The sequence below is a fragment of the Agelaius tricolor genome, unplaced genomic scaffold (genome assembly GCF_023055355.1).
Source record: "Agelaius tricolor isolate 1412-34295 unplaced genomic scaffold, bAgeTri1.0.p SCAF_18, whole genome shotgun sequence".
Lineage (NCBI taxonomy): Eukaryota > Metazoa > Chordata > Aves > Passeriformes > Icteridae > Agelaius > Agelaius tricolor.
In genome coordinates this window covers 18,163,011-18,181,591 of record NW_027269278.1, presented here as the reverse complement: position 1 = coordinate 18,181,591, position 18,581 = coordinate 18,163,011, and the positions used below count along the sequence as shown (strand labels likewise).

General features: G+C 50.3%; 2 protein-coding genes across 4 annotated transcripts in view; one reads left to right on the top strand and one right to left on the bottom strand.

Annotated features, from left to right (window-relative positions):
- The window catches only part of NR3C1 (nuclear receptor subfamily 3 group C member 1), a 64,094-nt gene extending 54,642 nt beyond the window's left edge, over nucleotides 1–9,452 (top strand). For both annotated transcript variants that reach the window (XM_071443670.1, XM_071443671.1), the window contains exons 7-9: nucleotides 1,196–1,326; nucleotides 4,212–4,369; nucleotides 5,257–9,452. In XM_071443670.1, the coding sequence (XP_071299771.1) occupies nucleotides 1,196–1,326; nucleotides 4,212–4,369; nucleotides 5,257–5,409 (442 nt within the window). In that variant the 3' untranslated portion in view covers nucleotides 5,410–9,452. The remainder of the gene's footprint in view (nucleotides 1–1,195; nucleotides 1,327–4,211; nucleotides 4,370–5,256) is intronic.
- Nucleotides 9,453–16,003: 6,551 nt separating this feature from the next.
- Nucleotides 16,004–18,581, bottom strand: part of ARHGAP26 (Rho GTPase activating protein 26) — a 104,466-nt gene continuing 101,888 nt past the window's right edge. For both annotated transcript variants that reach the window (XM_071443669.1, XM_071443667.1), the window contains one exon: nucleotides 16,004–17,388. In XM_071443669.1, coding sequence (XP_071299770.1) covers nucleotides 17,300–17,388 — 89 coding nt within the window. In that variant the 3' untranslated portion in view covers nucleotides 16,004–17,299. The remainder of the gene's footprint in view (nucleotides 17,389–18,581) is intronic.

Genomic DNA, 18,581 nt, shown 5'->3' with positions numbered 1-18,581 from the left:
AAAGCCATCAGGATTCCTCCTGCTTTTTGCACCTTGAGAATGGACAAACCCTGTTTCCACTCAGGGTTTCCCAGAGTGATTGTGAGGGAACATTGTATAATCCTTCTGAAGGTCTAGGAGAGAGAATGGAAAAGTGATCAACTTTGGAGGAATTATTGTTTCATAACCAAATCTTACTCGTAACTCCCACAGGGATCCCATTTTGTCTCTGTGTAGATTATAATGCTGTATAGGTGATACCAAGGAAATGTGACATATTATTAACAAAAAATGAGGTGCTGGCATCACTGCAGAGAGATTGTGTACTCATTTCATGGAGTTATTTTGCTTTTCTTTTCTCTACAAAAACCCATGGAAAATCATAAATCTGTCTTACACTGTTCAGAATTAGTCTGTTCTTTATTTCCCACTCAAAACTAATTCTGCAATATTCACAGTAACCAGCTGTAAGAGCACAGATAAGCAAGATTGCTGTGTCAGATGAGGTATTAGATAAAAGCAGTTCCTGTCTTGATGCAAGGCTTCATTGAAATCGGAAAAAAAATATACAAAAACATAATGTTTGTTATTCTGATTCCAAGATTTGCCTTTGCTTGTCAACATGATTTTCCATTTATGGTTAGAAACAAGTTTATTACAGTACAGAGATAATGAAGTTTAATTGCAGTGCTGGTCATTGCTTCAGGAACACAGATGGGCACAAGTATAAAGTCACTTTGAAAACTGAGGAGTTACAGGAAGACACTCCTAAATGCATAAACATGCATTAAATTAGGTGCACATTTCAAAGGCATTGAAAGAATTAGAGAAATCCCATCTCTAGTGTGGCACTCCATCGTGTTTCCCTGGGAACATGAGAGACTCTGGGACCGCCAGGCTCAGGGAGCTCAGGCTGAGCTTGGTGTCTGTGTCACATTGGTGCTGGGGCTGCTGAGAGCAGAGCTTGCTGCTGAGTCCCTGTGCAGACAGGCTCCCTTTGTAAAGGCCCTGCTACTCAGGGTGCCACAGGGCTCCTCCTGCCCTCGGGCCAGCGTTGATCTGTGCCACCAAGGCAGAGCCACAGGGACACGCTGGGAACGGAGCCTCCTTTGCTGTGCCTGGCTCACTCACAGCTCCTCACCTGCAGCGTGGAAAACCAGACCAGAGCGTGCAGATAGCCAGACATGGCACTAATTCCTGTGCTCTTATTCCTCAGGCAGAGGATGAATCTCCCATGTATGTATGAACAATGCAAACACATGCTCATGGTGGCCCGAGAGCTGTCCCGCCTCCAGGTCTCCTACGAGGAGTATCTCTGCATGAAGACCTTGCTTCTCCTCTCTACAAGTAGGTGAACAGCTCAATACCAAGCTTTTTGCTTCTTCACAAGTGTGTGGTGGATTTGCAGTAGGTATTGTGAGATAGATTTGTACAGTATGCTACATGCTGGTTTTATCTTTAGGTAGGATATGCTGGAGTTAAACAAGTCACAGCTTAGTAAATTCTGTCTGTGCTGCATGGAAGTTCAAAGGGCAGTGGCAAAAATAATGTTTTTACAATATACAGAAATAAACTAACCTAATACAAGTGTAAATGTGTAAATACCTTTCACAGTGTTGTTTTCCCCTCTGTTGATATCAGTGGTAGCCAATGACTTTGTTCTCCCCTGCCCTGTGGGGCTGGAGGTCCCTGAGGGTCTGAGCTCAGCCCAGGCTCAGCTGCAATGCAGGGACTCACAGGGCAAAGAGAGAGAGAGAAAAAGTGTGTGTGAGTGTGCTGGGATGGGTGTGAGTGTGTGTGAGTGTGTAAGTGTGTTGGGGTCAGTGTATGTGTGTGTGAGTGTGTGTGTGAGTGTGCTGGGATGGGTGTGAGCTGGGCACCTCACTCCAGCACAGCCTCTGTGTCCTGGGAAATCCCATCCCATCCCATCCATCCCACCCCATCCCATCCCATCCCATCCCATCCCATCCCATCCCATCCCATCCCATCCCATCCCATCCATCCCACCCCATCCCATCCCATCCCATCCCATCCCATCCCATCCCCTCCCACACTCACAGGATCCCCAGGGAGCTGCTCAGGCAGGCACTGATGTGTTCCTGCTCCTGCCTGGCACGAGGGCTTTGCTTCAGAGCAGTGACAGAGGTGCCAACAGCTTTGAAAGGTAGCAGCAGAGCAAGTGAAGATTTGTCAACAGACTTTGGTACTTGTGCATCATCCTCATCAGGTGCCTTGGCTTGGAAGGGACCTGAAATGTGATGAAAAGTAAATATTATTAAGTTTATTACACTGAAGGTGTAAACATTCCTTATCTTGAATGTTTCCAGTGAATAATAGCATTGGTTCTCATAGAGAAAGGAGGTGTTGTTCACCTTGGTTTTTTTTCTGGGTAGGAGCAGGAGGATTGGGAGCCCCAGCACTGCTCCCATGTCAGGGCAGGGGCTGGTGGGTGTGGGCAGTGTGAGGGTGCCATGGCCAGTGCCCCACCAGCCTGGCAGTGCCCAGCCCTGCCTCGCTGCCAAGCCCAGAGCTGCACAAGGGCTCTTTTCAGAGGAAACTTTCAGCCTCTCATGGCCGTGGGCTTTGTAGGAACTTAAAACTTCCCTGAAGCTGCAGATTTCAAACAGTTCCTGTTTGATTCTGAAATCTCTCCCGAAAATTCCTCAAGTGTTTCGGGTGCGGTGTAGGCCAGCTTTCCTCCCAGGAGCTGGAAATTTCCACGGAGAAATTTCCATGGCAGAAGTGGTGAGGAGGCAGCACTGGCAGGACTCAGCCCCCCCAAGCAGCAGGGCAGGGGCTGGCACTGCCCAGAGGCCTCTCCACTCCATTTCCAGTGGGAGACAATTTATCTTCATTTTGCCAAGTACATACATTGTGTGAGTGGTACATCAGGGAGCTTCTGCAATTGAATAGCTGAAATTTCTATAGCCCTTTAATCCACGGCTTGACAATTTGAATTTGTTTATTGTGTTTCTGTGTTGAGTTTTCCAAGAGGAGAGGAGGAGGAGTAAAACAGGAATCCCACACAGGTCTAGACTTGCAGCTCACACACAGACGTAGCTCAGAGACCTTTTCCATGTGAAATATTGAAACAGTTGACAGGCTTCATCTCCTGTGTAGGCAAGACAGACAAGAGACTTTATTCCAGAATCTCTCAGATGCTGACAGTGCAGGGAAGGTTGGATTTCCTAAGGAAGGGAATGTGCTCTGTGTCCTCTGTCCTGCTGTCCTGCTTTTGGTCACCTTTGTCTCAGCTCTTCTCTGTCTTCAACTCTTTCACTTCCCCAAGATGATCAGAGGCCTCAAGGGCAGCACCTTAGGGACCTCTGGAGTCCCCGTGCTCCATTTGCCTGGGTTGGTCCTTGGCCTGTGGAAGGACCATCCCCACAGGAGGAGATCGACACAGGGACTCCACCTGGGCTGGAATCCCCAGGCTCTGGGTTTCTGTCCCAGCTCCTCACCTGCCCAGCCCTGTCCCAAACCAGCTGTGGCCATGCCCAGTTTCCCATGGCTGGTGCAGTGTTTGTTGTCCAGTCTGTCGCTGCCTTGCCCTGTTACTTGATCCATGTCAGGAGGCTCAGAACCAGATGATCTTTCAAGATCCTTTCCAAGCCAAGCCATCCTGTGATCCTGCCCTTGCTCTTCCCTGGGCACACAGAATTTTTAAGGAACCTTCCTAATGTCACATTTCCCCAGGGCTGGAGAGCACAGCAGCTCCAGCCCTGGTGCTTCTCCATCAGGTGCTTCCAGGGCTGGCTGTTGCTGCCTCCAAGGTCCAGTTCCCCTCCTGCTGTTTTTTGGTGGTATACCTTTGGAGGTTATTTTCTATTTTGCAGCAGGCCTGTGCTTTGTGTTCAGCTGGTCACCGTCCCATCCTGCTCTCTCCTTGTCTCGCTGCTGTCATTTCAGTCAGTCCAAGTCCTTTTCCTTTTGCTCGTTTTTGTAGAATCACAAAATAGTTTGGGTTGGAAGTGACCTTAAAGCTCATCTTATTCCATACTGGCCTTAAACACTTCCAGGGATCCAGGGGCAGCCACAGCTTCTCTGGGCACCCTGTGCCCACCCTCACAGGGAAGAAGTCCCTATTTTACCCTAAATTTCCCCTCTTGCTCCTTGTCCTGTCACTCCAGCTCCTGATGACAGTTCCCTCTCCGTGTAACTAATGTAAGAGAGCTTAAACCATGTCCCAGTTGAGTCTGGCAGTGTTGTAAAGGTGGGTGTCCATGTTGCAGTTCCCAAGGAGGGCCTGAAGAGCCAGTCCCTGTTTGAGGAGATCCGCATGACGTACATCAAGGAGCTGGGCAAGGCCATCGTCAAGAGGGAAGGGAACTCCAGCCAGAACTGGCAGCGATTTTATCAACTGACTAAACTGCTGGACTCTATGCATGATGTAAGTCCTGACAGGAATGCTGCAGGCATTCCAGAGAAATACGTTTGGGGCGGGGACAGCGAGCTCCTCCAGCTCTTTTTATTTAAAGGGACGAATATCGGGGAGGAGGCGAAGGAGGAGGAGGAGGAGGAGGAGGAGGAGGAGGAGGAGGAGGAGGAGGTCATGCTCCTCTGCTGTCTCACGAAAGGCAGATTGAGAGCCTTGAACGTGGTCCTCTCAGGCTGCCTCTGCAGTGCAATCCACAGCAATTAATTGTATAATTAATCTCATTTTCAGTCTCTGCCATTTTTTTAAATTACATTGCTTTAAAAAGGAGGAGCTCAGGAGCTGTAACTGACTTTGCAGTAGAAGCAGAAATGTGGCATTTAAAAGCAGTCTTACCTCAGAGCCCAAGAAGTTAAGAGTTTATGGAATAGTTTGAAATTCTATTAAAACAATGCTTCAGCAGTGTGTGTGGTGTTAGCAATGATCTAATTTTGAAGGAATTTCCAATTCAGACCGTCTCCTTTGGCAGTTTAATTCTAATTACACATGTAGCACAAAGCAGTGTTTAAGACAAGGGTAACTTTGAGACCTCAGAATTACTGTTTTTTTCTTGTAACTGTACCAAGCACCTGGAAAGATCTCATTTAGCTTATCCATGTGTGTGTTATTTATCTGCTGGAATGGGAATTGGTACCGAATCTCCTCAGCGTTTGTAGAGCCTTGCACAGTCTGTTTGGTTGGTTTATATCAGAGTGCCACAGACAATAATTAATGAACTAAATGAGGATTCCTGTGCACGTCTTGCCTGAGCCCCATCCTGTGGGCAGGAGCTGGGGAGGAGGGAGGTGGATGTTCGCTGAGCGTCTTCATCTGCAAGTAATTCTTTGTATTGTCACTCGTAGGTGGTTGAAAATCTTCTGAGCTTTTGCTTCCAGACATTTTTGGATAAATCCATGAGTATTGAGTTCCCAGAAATGTTGGCAGAAATCATCAGCAATCAGATACCAAAATATTCCAATGGAAATATCAAGAAGCTCTTGTTTCATCAGAAGTGACTGCCTTAACACAAAGGGTTGCCTTAAGAAACCGTCACACGATAGCTTTGTTTTGTAAAGAGAAAACCTACAGAACTTGTTCCTTTTGTCCTCGCAGGTGTTTCTTTTGTAATTATGCACTACATGTGGTTTACAGAGGGCCAAGAGTTAGGCTGGAGAAGCAGCGGATTTCTCGTGTTGGGGAAAGGATTGGGGAGAAAGGAAGGGAAAAGAAATCGTGGTTTTGGCAGAAATTTCTCTCTCCCCTCGTGCACCATCCCTGGATGCATCAAACCACCAGTGACAAGCTCTGAGGCTGTTACGAACATTCTGCTAATTAATTAATTAATTGCTGCAGTTGGCTGGAGACAATTTTTTAGGCTTTTTTTTTTTATTTTAGTAAAGTGTTTTGGATTTTTTTTTTTAAAGTTAAGGTAGTATTTTGGTTTATGCATGTAACCTGAAGAAAGTTTACAAGTGTATATCAGAAAAGGGAAGTTGTGCCTTTTATAGCTATTACTGTCTGGTTTTAGCAATTTCCTTTAACTTTATATACCGTGAACTCGGCTTGTTCATTTTTTCTTACATAATTTTTTTGTAATACTTCAAGATGCCTATTGTACAGCTGGTTTTTTAAGGTGGGGCAGCTCGTAGCTTTCCTAAATGACCTCTAGACAGTAAATACTCAAGTAGATTCATGTGAAACTGGGTTGGGCTTTTCTAACCTAATGCTTTCAACTGGCAAAGTGGCCATAAAAATTGGGTTTTTTCTAAGGGCCCGGGTGGGTGGGAGAACACTCTCAAATCTCATTTCAGTAGATCCAGATGAAACGAATCCTTTTGGTACATTGCAAAAGCGTTGGATATGCAGAATTCATAGAAAATTAACCCAGTCCTAACTGGATGTAAATGAGCAGGTTATTTTATATATCAAAAAAAAAAACGAAGCCTGATTTTTGCATATGATGCAACAGCCATAACGCAAAGAGTCACGGGCTGCATTGATGCCAAGAAGATCAGTCCTGACTGCCCATCAGGAAATTTTCAGGAAAATATGCATAGCTTCAGAAAAGTTTACTTCTGTGTGGAGAAACTCCGTTTTCTATACACTTAAAGCTGCCATCACACAAGAGTTTCTGGAGACCCCAGGGACAGGGGAGGACGCGCGAGTGCGCCCAGCGGCTGGGGCTGCTCTCCTGTAGGATCCCGGGATCCTCCTCTCCGGGGACTCGTCCACGCAGCTGGGATGGATCTCCCAGCTCCGAACTCACCTGGTTAGAGACCCAGTTCCACATCTCCACCCTTCACTGACTGCTCCATCCTCTTTCCTGGAGAGCAGGAGAGCTCCGCTACTGAGTTCGTGGTCTTAGAGTTGTCCGTCAAACTTTCTGTCTTTGTAAGGCTGCAGCCCTTCACATTGAATTCCTGGCGTGCCATAAATTCCCATAGGCCTTGTGGATTTCTCCTTGTTGCCATTGATGAGGATATTTTCGACATTTAGAAGCTGTAGTAGCCTTTTCTACGTGCACCTTAACAATTTTCTGTATCTCAAAACTGAAATATTTACTATGCCACTCTAAAATTTGATTTTTACTCGAAGTGGCCAGATCGTTTGTGTAATAGAAATGAGAAAGATCGTCTGAGAAAATACAAAACCTAATATATTTTTATATTTAGTTATAGTTTCAAATATGTATAATCGGTATATTCGCTGATCCAAGAAAAAAAGGGAAGGGCTACTGCAGCTTTAAAAGCAATTTATTAAATGATTGTAAAATAGCTTGTATAGTGTATAATAAGGATGATTTTTAGATGACAGATTGCTTTATCATGATACATGTAATTATATTTTTTGTAGGGGTCACAGATATGCTGAGTGGAAACCGTCGCGCGTGGTTTGGCCGGAGGCAGCACCGGGGCTGTCGGTGCTGGTATCCAAAGAAGTGCTCTGTTCAGAGGGGAAACCTGTGCCCCTGGGTGTTTGTAGGGTTGGGTTGTGTCCATGGAATCACTGTGTACAATTCCCGTTGGTGTGGGGGGGATACTCCTATCTGTATGGTCGGGAGCCGCTCCCGAGGCACGGCTGAACCAGACCCCGCTGCAAAAACTGTCACAGCTCTGACAGCAAAAACAGCTTAGAAATTGGGCAATAATCCACATCCAGGTGCCAGCAATATGTAAATACAGAGCGTGGGGTGTTCACAACACATTTCTACATTGAGCAGACCTTGGTTTCCAACTGAAATAGGAAACTCAATTCTCATCCTTTCTTAAAGCTCTTTTTGAATGTTATACCTATTAAAAAAGATCCTATATTCAGTACTTTGGAGTAAAATAGCATCTTTAATAAAAGAAAATAATCACTCTCTTCTTTGATCTGTAAGGAATATGTACATTTTGTAATAGGTAAAGGTCAGGATTTTAATTACAACCTCCAGCCCAAGTCGTTGGGAATCGTCCCGCGCCCGTTTGCGATACAGATAGGAGTTTGTACTGGTGGGGCTGGGGGGTCGTGGGGAGGGGAAACCTGCTCTTTCTTTGGAGAATGTTTTATAAACTTTCATCCCCAGAGCCCTCGGTCAGAGCCTGGGGACAGCATGTGCGGGTCGGGGTGCAGGGACCCCAAAATGTCATTTTTGCCAGCAAAAGCAACTGCAGTGAACTCCAGCAGGTGGTGGAGTCGGGGGTTGGAACTGGATGAGCTTTAAGATCCCTTCCAACCCAAATTCTGGGGTTCTGCGATCCCCCCGTGAGAGAACCGGTCACGTAGGAGGAGAGGCTCTCTGCCCCTTGTGTCTGTTTGCCTGTATATTCATTTTTAGTCTCTGGATTTAAGGAGAATCAGAGGGAACTCTGATGTTCGAGGAAGAATCGTCCTGTACATGCTGTTCAGTTTAAACTTCACCAGTGAGACTCCGTAGTGCTGTAGCCAGCAGTGAGAAGTCCGTGTCCTGTTATCCGTGGTCCGTGTAGCAGTGGGGAGTCCCTGCACTCTGGATAAAGCAGGGAGAACTCGGCCTTGGCCCTTCAGTGCCTTATCACAAAGTGCACGGATCCGCCCGCAGGCGGGGGCAGCTCAGGACTCGCAATGGCCTTAGGGGGACACCGGGACGGGGACAGGGACACGGGGGGGCGGGGGGGCTGGGGACCGGTGCCAATTGATGCTGAAAAATGAAAAATGACCTCGCCATTTCCACAGGAAAAGGTAGGGAAGGAGGAAGTGCCTGGATGAACACGGGCTGTGGGAAACATCCCGCGGCCAAACTCCAGAGAGGGAGGATTCAGGGACATGACTTAGAGTGAGGTTTTATAAAGATTGTATTATTATATCCCTGCAAGTGTTCGAGGCCTGCCTGGACGGGGCTTGGAGCAGCCTGGTCTGGTGGAAGGGGTCCCTGCCCGTGGCAGGGGGGATCGAGGAGCTTTAGGGTCCCTTCCGACCCGGTCCAGGCTGGGATTCATGGTCACAGACCAGGCTTGCTCTGCCCCATCCCAGTCTGCAGCCAGGGCTTGCTGAGCCATCGATGTCTCATAGGAACCAAATTTTCCGTGAAGGTCGAGGCCTCTCCAGAGGCCTCGTGTCCGAGGGAAGGCTGGGAGAGTGTGGGAACACCCCACCTCCAGCCCCCTGCCCACAGCAGAGGCAGCGATGGGTCATTACTCTATTTTGTATATTAAACAAAAAGATATATACTGGGGACAAATCCTATATCATACCAGTGTATGGCATTATTAAAAAAATCATTATTTTTATCACAGCAATTTTAAACAGCATTAAAAAAAAATTAAACCAGTGACTCCTGTTTAAAAATAAAAGTTGTAGTTTTTTATTCATGCTGAATAATTCTGTAGTAACAAGTCTGTAGTTTTCACCTACTCAGTGAAATGTTGGACTGTAAAAGCTTGTGTGGAATTGTTGAACATTTATTTTTTCATTTAAATTTGCTGTTCTGGTAATACAAAGCCACACATCTGTACAGAAGTTGCAGTAAATGTGAGCCATTTACAGCAATGCCGAATAATGGACAGAAACCATATAATAAAATTCTGCTTTTTTCATTAAATGGCTCCAAAATGCTTTTGTGGAGTTTTTGTTGTGGTCTTGGAGAGGGTTGGGTCTGACATGGCAGGAGAGGAACTCTATGAGTTTATGGTCCCTTCCAACCTCAATCCCTCTTCAATTCTGTGATTTTGAATGTATTTTGTCACAGCGGTGGTTCCCAACTGTCTGATACTCATCAGGATGTGATAAAAGCTCCCTCCCAAGGCAGGTGCAGCTGCCAAACATCAGTGATAGAGGGAAATAAAATGCACTGAAAAGCCTCGGGGCTCCCCAGGTGCAGGCAGGGGACGGGTGGTGGGGGCTGAGCTGCCCTGGGGTCCTGTGCAGAGACAGAACTGAGCCCAGGAAAAAGGGAAGAGGACTTGGTAAATCAGCAGGGCTGAAAGGAGCCTCCCTGGCTGGGAGGATGCTGCCCTCGGGCTCAGAAGGTCTCAGCCCTGGAGCAGAAGATGCTGCCATGGAGCTCCTTCCCTGCCCTGTTGGAGCTTCCGACGTTTCCAGCCCCTCAAACCGCAGCGGTTTTCCCCCAGCACAGCTCAGCCTTCCCCCCGAGCCACAGAGCCAGGCCTGCTGTAATAAAATCTCATTTAACTGCAGCAGAAAAGGCCGAGTTCCCAGCAGGGAACGATTTCTTTGAATTGTTTGCAATTAAAACAAAGCTTACATAAATTTCCCTTCGGTAATTCCCAAGCTGGATGGCTGCGGATGGGGGTCAGAGGCAAGGCAAGGATGGGATTTACCATAACCACGTTTATTTGGGCCACAATTATGGAAAGATGCTTTAAGGGAGCCATCAGACACTCAGATAAAGAACTGCTCAGTGCCTGACGGGCTCCAGCCTCATGGTAAGTGCATCAAGTCCTCAGTGTGGTCACATTCCACCCGAAATCCCCTTTGTCCCATTCCATTTACAAAAACATTGACAGCAGAAGGATCTGTGGGATTTCTGCCCCTTCCCTCTGCACCCTGCCGTGCTCCATGGCCCTGGGGTGGGCTGGGACAGGGCTGCTGCCCTCCCTCACCTGCCACCTGGTTCTGCTGTTGTTTGCTGTCTTGGGCTCCATCCTCAGCTTCCAAGAAATTCGGGTGAAGCCCAGCATGTGATTGCAATTCGTGATGTCTGCTGTGTTCACATTATCCCAGTCAAATGATGGCATTTCAGACTGGTTAGGAGAAGATGCCATTAAATGCCATTTTTACAGCTCTGACATTTGAGATTTGAGTTTTGAGTTGGTGTTTGCCCCCGGGATGGTCCCCAGGGGGCTGGTTTGTCCCTGGCTGTGTCCCCTCTGCAGCGTGAGCTCGTGTTGAGCTCTGGGCACATAGAGCTGGTCTGTGTCAGGCACAAATTCTGGGGTTTTACAGAATAAAAGACTCCTTGGCTGTACGGTACTGCTTATCCCAAAGGGGCTCCCAGATGCTCTCAGTGCTCCTGCCAAGCTCCTGCCAGGGCCCAGCAAGTTTGGTGCATTTCCTCACCAGGGTCACTGATAACTTCAATTATTGGTGAACCTGAAAATACACTATATATTATAGATAGTACATGGACATTTCAAAATGAAGTGTAAATATTGAACTTGTCAAAGTCTGGCTGGAGGAGCAGCAGAGAGAGGAACCATCAGAAGGGAGTGCACTGATGTCCAGTGCCTGAGCCCATGGGTCAGCTGATAAAATCCAGCCTGGAGGAGGGGGGTGGCACTGAATTGCCTTATCCAATCCATCACAGGCCTGGCACAGCTCCAGAGCATAATGAAGGATATTCCCTGAGGTCACAACAGGGAGCCTTAGGTTAAAAAAGTAACAAGTGGAATACTTCTAATTAAGGGATCTGTTGATTTGAGATCAAACCACATTTAAAGGTTGGGGCAAAACTGCTGAGGCAGCACCAGATGTGGGCACTAATTGTGCTCCTGATGCAGGAGATGGGGTGACACTTCCTGCTGAGAAAGGTGACCTGGTGTGCCATGGGGGGATATGGCCCCAAGGAGCAGAGCATGGAGGGGAAATAATCTCCAGGGACTGGGCAGGGGGAGCTGCATCCCTGAGGAGCTGAGAGGGGACACAGGGGGGGACAGGCAGTGACAGGGGTCTGTCCCATGCCATCCTGTCACCCTGGGCTCCTGAGCCTTGACCCCAGCACAGAGGGGGACAGGCAGTGACACGGGGCAGGGGGGGCTGTCCTGCCATCCTGGGCTCCTGCCCTGGTCCCAGCACGCGCCTATCTGGGCTCCTGCAAGAACAAATCCAGAATTAAAACCCAGCATTTTTAATTCCTCATTTCTCTCCTGGCCTTTTCCTTTTTACCCTTTTTGGCTCGCAGGCAGAGTTCCTCCAGCTGGCTGCAGCCAAGCTGCACGTGTTCCTACCCCAAACAAACACAGCGCTGGCCTGCCAGCCTCAAACACAGCAATTACTAAAAATAATTTTTAAAAATCCACCCAGCCCAGCCCAAGCTTTGGCGAGTCCAAGGGAACCCTTGGAGGGACGTGGCTCTCACAGCCTCCCCTCCTGCAGCCCCTGCCCAGGGCAAGGACAGGTTGGGGGTCCCTGCTGGGGTCCCGGGGGGCTCCTGCTGCCCCTCGGCCACTGCTCACTGCTGGGTCCGCTGAGCAGAATGGGGCTGAAACAGCTCAAAGCTCTCGGGCTAAATATATCCCCGTTGCTGGGGAAATAAATAATAAACAGCAATGTGATGGGGATGTCATTGGTTCTGCTGGGGCTGGGGCTGCAGCGCTCCAGGTTCCACACAGGGCAACAAAACTCAGCAAAAACTGGGCAAAACCAACAACAGCAGTGGCTGAAAAAATAGCCCAGCCAAACCCAAGCTTGGCAAAAAATAACCAGCAGTAAAACAGAGGCAAAAGCAGCACGTGAATCTCCCAGAGTGAGAAATATTAATGATAACGGCTGCAGCAAAATTAATGAGCTTTAAAAAGGAACAAAGCATCTCCAGGATCTGTGGGAGTGGGAGAGGGAGGGCAGCTGGGCATGGGGCAGATGGGGCTGCCCCATCCCTGTCCTCATCCATGGGGCCAGCGGAGGTGGCACTGTCCCAGGCCAGTGTCACCAAGGTGTCACTGCAGTGCCATGGGCAGGGCTGGGGCTGGCTGAGGTACCCAGGGCCAGACCTTGTTTGCTCCAGAGCTGGGGCAGCCTTGCAAAGAGCTCCCTGCTGGCTGCCAGGACAGCAGGGACACGGTGCCATGGGCTGGAAATGAGCACTTACCTCTGTGTCACCCTGAGAGGGGCCTTGGACAAGGGATGGAGGGACAGGGCACAGGGAATGGCTCCCACTGCCAGAGGGCAGGGCTGGATGGGATACTGGGAATTAGGAATTGTTCATGGTGGGCAGGCCCTGGCACAGGGTACCCAGAGCAGCTGGGGCTGCCCCTGGATCCCTGGCAGTGCCCCAGGCCAGGCTGGACAGGGCTGGGAGTCCCTGGGACAGTGGGAGGTGTCCCTGCCATGGCAGGGGTGGCACTGGGTGGGATTTAAGCCCTTTCCAGCCCCCTGTGCCAGGGAGATGCCCACCCCAGTGGAACCTTCACTGCCAGCCACATTCCAGCCCTTCTGGGGCTCATCCCCAGAGCTCTCCCATCCCCTGTCTCTCCTGCTCTGCTCTTCACCCACAGCTGGCTGTGAGCAAAAGCTCTGAGCACTCTGCAGATATTTAATGATCTGCTTGCTGGGGTAAGCTGCTCGTGGGGCAGGGCAGGCCTGGGGGAGCAGCTGCTGGGGGCTGTGGAGGCTCCCAGAGGGATGGCAGGGACACAGCAGGGACACAGAAACCTCCTGTGGAGATGGGATTGCTCCAGCTCCCCCCACTCCCAGCTCCAGACCCTGCTCTGCCATCCCCACCTAATCCAAGCCGGGCTGGTCTCCGGGGCACCCGGCTCCTGCAGACTTTTTCCCTTCCTGCCTGCGTCAGTGAGTTTAGAGCCCAGGTGTGATTTTCTAGACCCTTTTGTCTGAGGTTTAGAAGCAGAATAAGCTTCATTAGCAGAAGGGAGGATTTACAATAAGTAATAGGTAGGTGCTAGCTTGTGAGCTGTCAGCCTCGTGCTAAATTACCTGCAAACAATCAGCTCCTCACTCAGAGAACAGAGCTTTGAACAGCCATTTCTCTAAAAACCTCTGCTTTTAATCGTTATTTCCCAAAAGCTAAAAATCTGAATTAGCCCAAATGTACAAACTGTAATTGCTTTGAGGTTTCTGGTTCGTTGGGAGCATTAAACCAGCACACACTCACTAACATGTCTGTCCACCCTCGGGCTCTGGCTCTGTGCAGGCGACTTCCCCTTCATCTGCCCCAGACCCAGCCCTGTGCTCTGCTGGTGCCCATGAACCAGGGCTGTGGCCTCTTCTCCAGGCAGCCAGGGACAGGACAAGAGGAGATGGCCTCGAGCATCCCAGCCAACCCCAGTCCAGCTGCAAACCAAACCCAACCCAACCCAACCCAACCCAACCCAACCACAACTCAACACCAAACCCAACCCAACCCAACCCAACACCAAACCCAACCCAACCCAACCCAGCACCAAACCCAACCCAACCCAACCACAACTCAACACCAAACCCAACCCAACCCAACACCAAACCCAACCCAACCCAACCACAACTCAACACCAAACCCAACCCAACCCAACCCAGCACCAAACCCAACCCAACACCAAACCCAACCCAACCCAACCCAACCCAACACCAAACCCAACCCAACCCAACCACAACTCAACACCAAACCCAACCCAACAGCAAACCCAACCCAACCCAACCACAAACCCAACACCAAACCCAACCCAACAGCAAACCCAACCCAACCCAACCACAACCCAACACCAAACCCAACCCAACTAATCCAATAACCCAACTCACTCCCAGCCCAAACCCAAATCCAGCTACAACCCAACACCAAACCCAGCCCAACGCCAAACCCAGCCCACCCCAATTAATCCAACTGCCACCAAACCCAGCCCAAACTCACGGTGTGTTTGTGGAACATCAGCCATTGATGTGAAACATGGCAGGGCTGCACCAAGAGACTCTTCTGATGTCAGCTCCAACAGCCACCATTGCACCTTCTCTTTTTTTGTGACTGACCGGGGACCATGGGAGAGGCTCAGCCCACTGGCAGTGTCACCACCCAGCTTTTGTTTCATTTTGACTGATGATTTTAATATTAACCATCAAATGCTGTGTCAGGCTAGTTTAAAAAATATTTCCTACCTTTAATTTCTCTTGGAATAAACCAATGTTTACTACAGTATTAAAGCTGGCCCAAAATGGGAACATTTAGTAAGCGTTCCAGACAAGTTTTTCTTTTTGGAAAATTTTAATTAAAAAAAAAATATTCCACTGGCTCTCCTGTAAGAGCAATAACTTCTGCCTCGGTTTGATTTCCTTTCCTCCAGGAGACATCTCGTAAATAGATGTGTGTGGGACTTTTGTTCCCAGAAACTCTCTAGGTAGCACATCCAAGAGCTCCCAAGTGCCTCTGAAAAGGAATTTACTGTGGTCTCGGAGTAACTGGAGTATCCAAGGAGCCGGAGGGGGACCTTGCACGGAAAGGTTTTGTGGGGACACGGCGGGAGCAGCGTGGTGCTGCTGCTCACACAGCATTGCTAAGCAGGTCCCAAACACCCTGTCCCCAAATAATGCCTTTTGGAGGGCTCTTGGCAGCTTGCAATCCCCATTCATCCCCAGCACTCGCTCTGCTCCAGCAGCATCCCAGCAAGGCAGGAGGGAGCTCGGCACAGGACAGTTACAGACACACACAAACAGTGCTAAAGGATGAAGCATGAAGGGTTTTTTAAAATCCTTTGCATCAGCCCTCCCCATCCCTCTCCCAGCCCCAAGGAGGGGCTCTCTCACACCCAGCCCAGGTACCCCGAGGTCCCAGCACCAGCCACAGCCACAGAGCGATGCTGGGGCTGGATAAAGCCTGGCCTCAGCCTAAGCCAAGGCTGGACACAGCCCAGCCCCATCTGATGCCAGGGCTGGATAAAGCCTGGCCTCGTCCCTGGCCTCAGGAAAGCCAAGAAATAGCACAAAAGTTGGCTATAAAATCCAAGGATGGAGATGAACCAGCAACGTGCTAGGGAAACACCGGATGTTATCCCTACAAACCCCTGGCCCTCTTCATCCAACGCCTCAGAGGAGAGACCGCGAGGCAGTTTGGGGACCTCACCCCTGCCCAAACCACACCAGCCACCTGAGGGGCCCAGAGGGGTCCCCAAGGGGTCAGAGTGCTATGGAGAGGGGGTGATCCCATGGGAATGAGCTGTGCCGCCCATCCTGGAAAGCAGGAAAAAAATTATTGCCTTTTTCCTCTATTTTTCCCCAAGACAAAAGCCCAGGAAGTTTAATTACTGTGGACAGAAACGTGAAGAAGGCTGAAATTTCAGCTGCCTTCTCTCTGACACCATGGAGTGAAGGAAGCAGCAGCTCCAGGCTGGGGGTCGGGAGCTTTGGAGCCTCTTGGTGACCAGCCTCAAATGTCCTTTGCTTCTCTCCTTACAGCTCTTCTAAAAATATCAAATATAGATCTTTTCCTCATAATATTTTAAGATACTCTATTTATACATTAATCCTTTCAAAAATAAAAAGTGACACATAGAGCAATTCAGTCACTCAGAGTCTTTAAAACTGTTACAAAAAGCCACGACATCCATCCCCAGCGCCCCGGCCTGGGGGCTGAGACTTTCTCTTTATAAAATATGATTCCAGCTCTCAAAATCCCGGCTCTGCAGCCAAACAGGGCTCCTTCTCCCACCCTCCCGTTCAGCACAACCTGGAACAGTGAGGGGTTTGCACTCCCACCCTGCCCAGCCCTCGTGGCGTGTCCAAGGAGGCAGGAGCTGGGCTGGGGCAGCCAAAGGCTCCTCCTGGCTCTGCACAGCCCCACCCTGGCCACACCAGCAGCAAGGATGGAAATAATTCACCTGGCACAACCAGCACTGCACAGACTTGGCACGGACGAGGCTGCAAGCAAGGGGAGGCCTGGAAAACAAGGCTGGAGAGAGGCAGAGGCAGCTCCAGCAGGGCCTGGGCACGGGTGGGAGCACGAGGTGTCTGTACAGTGGGATTTGGGAAGGGCAGGTAGCAAACAGCCAAACAACAGGAGTGGGGTTGGGCTGGGGCTGCAGCACGAGGGCAGCACGGGCTGCTCACCGCGCACAGACTGAGGGCTACCCCACAGAACCAAAATCCTGGAAATACAAAAGGAGAGTTTGAGAGGTTTGGTCCAAAGCATCCTCTCTGCAGCGAGCAGGTGCCTGCTGAGCCCTGCCAGCCCTGGGCCCTGCAGAGCCCACCTGGGGCTCACTCTTGCCAGCAAGAGCCACCAGCACTGTGGTGGCACAAGGAGGGGACACCTGCCAGGGCTGCCCAGCCACCACGGGGGCTCAGGCCCCCTGCCCTTCCCCTGCCAGCCCCAGAACTCCCTGGCAGCACCGAGAGCTGTGCTTGGGGCTCCAGGGAAGCACAGGGAGCACAGGACTCCTCCTTGGTGGGACCCTGCTGGGTGCAGCCAGGGAATGTCCCCCTGCAGGAAACCCCCCTGGAGCAGCTCTGGCCATTCCCAGTCTTCAGCTCGGCCCCTTGGAGCACTTGGCTGTCCCTGGGCTGGTTTTCCATCGCTGGGATGTGCATTGAAGCACCCCCAGCTCGGGGCTGGGGGAGTCTCTCCATGTCCCCAGGAGCACTGCAGGACGAGAGGCGACGTCAGATGCACACAAACATCCACAGCAGGCACAGGACTGTCCTCACCCCGGTCACACGGGGGCACAGGGGCCTGCAGGACGGGCCATGGATACCATGGAATGCTCAGCAGTGGCTCTGTGCACCCCACAGTTATAGGAACTCCACGTAGTTCTCGGGGATCAGTCCTGTCTTGCCGTTGAGGGTCCCTTCCAGCCAGCCAGGCTCCTGGGATGGGTGAACTGCAGAGACAGGGGAAGGGCACGTCAGACCTTTCATTTGTGCTCATTTTTAAGGAAACTACCAGAGTTAAAGATGATCTTCAAGGTGCCTTCTGACCCAAACCATTCCATGACTCTGTGAACACACCAAGGGGCTCAGGCAGCTGAAGTGTTCTGTCCCTGCCTGCTCCCTGTGGGACTCCTTGGCCTTTCCTTCACCAAGTGAGCTGCAGGCTCCAAATACTCCCTGGGGCTGCTGGGCTGAGGGAAGTGAAGCATTTGGGATAAAAACAGGGGCTCAAGACTTCCTCTGGATTTGAGCTAAGATCTTGTGAAGTTGGAGAGAACGTGGTTAGCTCCATCACAGGGTAACTGTGCACATCCCGCCTTGGCCTGGGCCCAGCCTGGGAGGGAAATTGCATTAGGGAACAATCCCAGTGGGAAAGCAAACCCTGCAACCTGATTGTGTGCAACCAGAAACCTGATCAGTCCTCAAAAGCCTTTCCTTATTCAATCAACCCCCAAAAATTTGCTGATTGTGCGGGAAGCAGGCCAGGGTTACGCCTGCAGGCAGAGGAACATCCCCTCTCCCACAGTCAGGGTGGGAAGCCCTGCTCCAGAGCCCCTGGAGCTCCCTGGGCTGCTGGGACTCTGCAGCTCTGGCCTCACTCCCTCACTCGTGTCTGGGTCAGTGAACTGGAGCTCTCCAAGTGCCACTGTGCCCCGTGGGTGCTGCTCAGCCCCAACCCCAGCTGGATCAAGCTGCTGCTCAGCCACGAGCAGCCTCACAGCAGCTCAAAGTCAAACTGGAACCTGGCTCCGAGTACTGCCAAGACCCCTTTGCCTTCGCTGGGGTTTGAAAAGGCCCTTGATCACAGCAAGAGTCCCACCAAGCCAGGCTGGTTCTACCTCATGTTCCCCAGCCAATGTGAGCCTTGGCTGTGCTGCTGAGTGACTGGAACACGCTGTGTACTTTTTCCCTTGAATAATCCATTGATTTTTATCAGCAAACATAATGTATTTAATTCAAACTTGTTCCCCTCCTAGCTGCTCTGATTCCCACGGGCCCTCAGAGGGGAGACCATGTTTATTTATAAGATGACTATGGAGCTGCTTCGGAGAAGGATTGTCTTTAATTCACATGCATTCATTCTCCTCCCCTTTCTGCTGTATTCGCCTCTATATCCCTGGGCAAAAACAGTGCATGTGGTAGC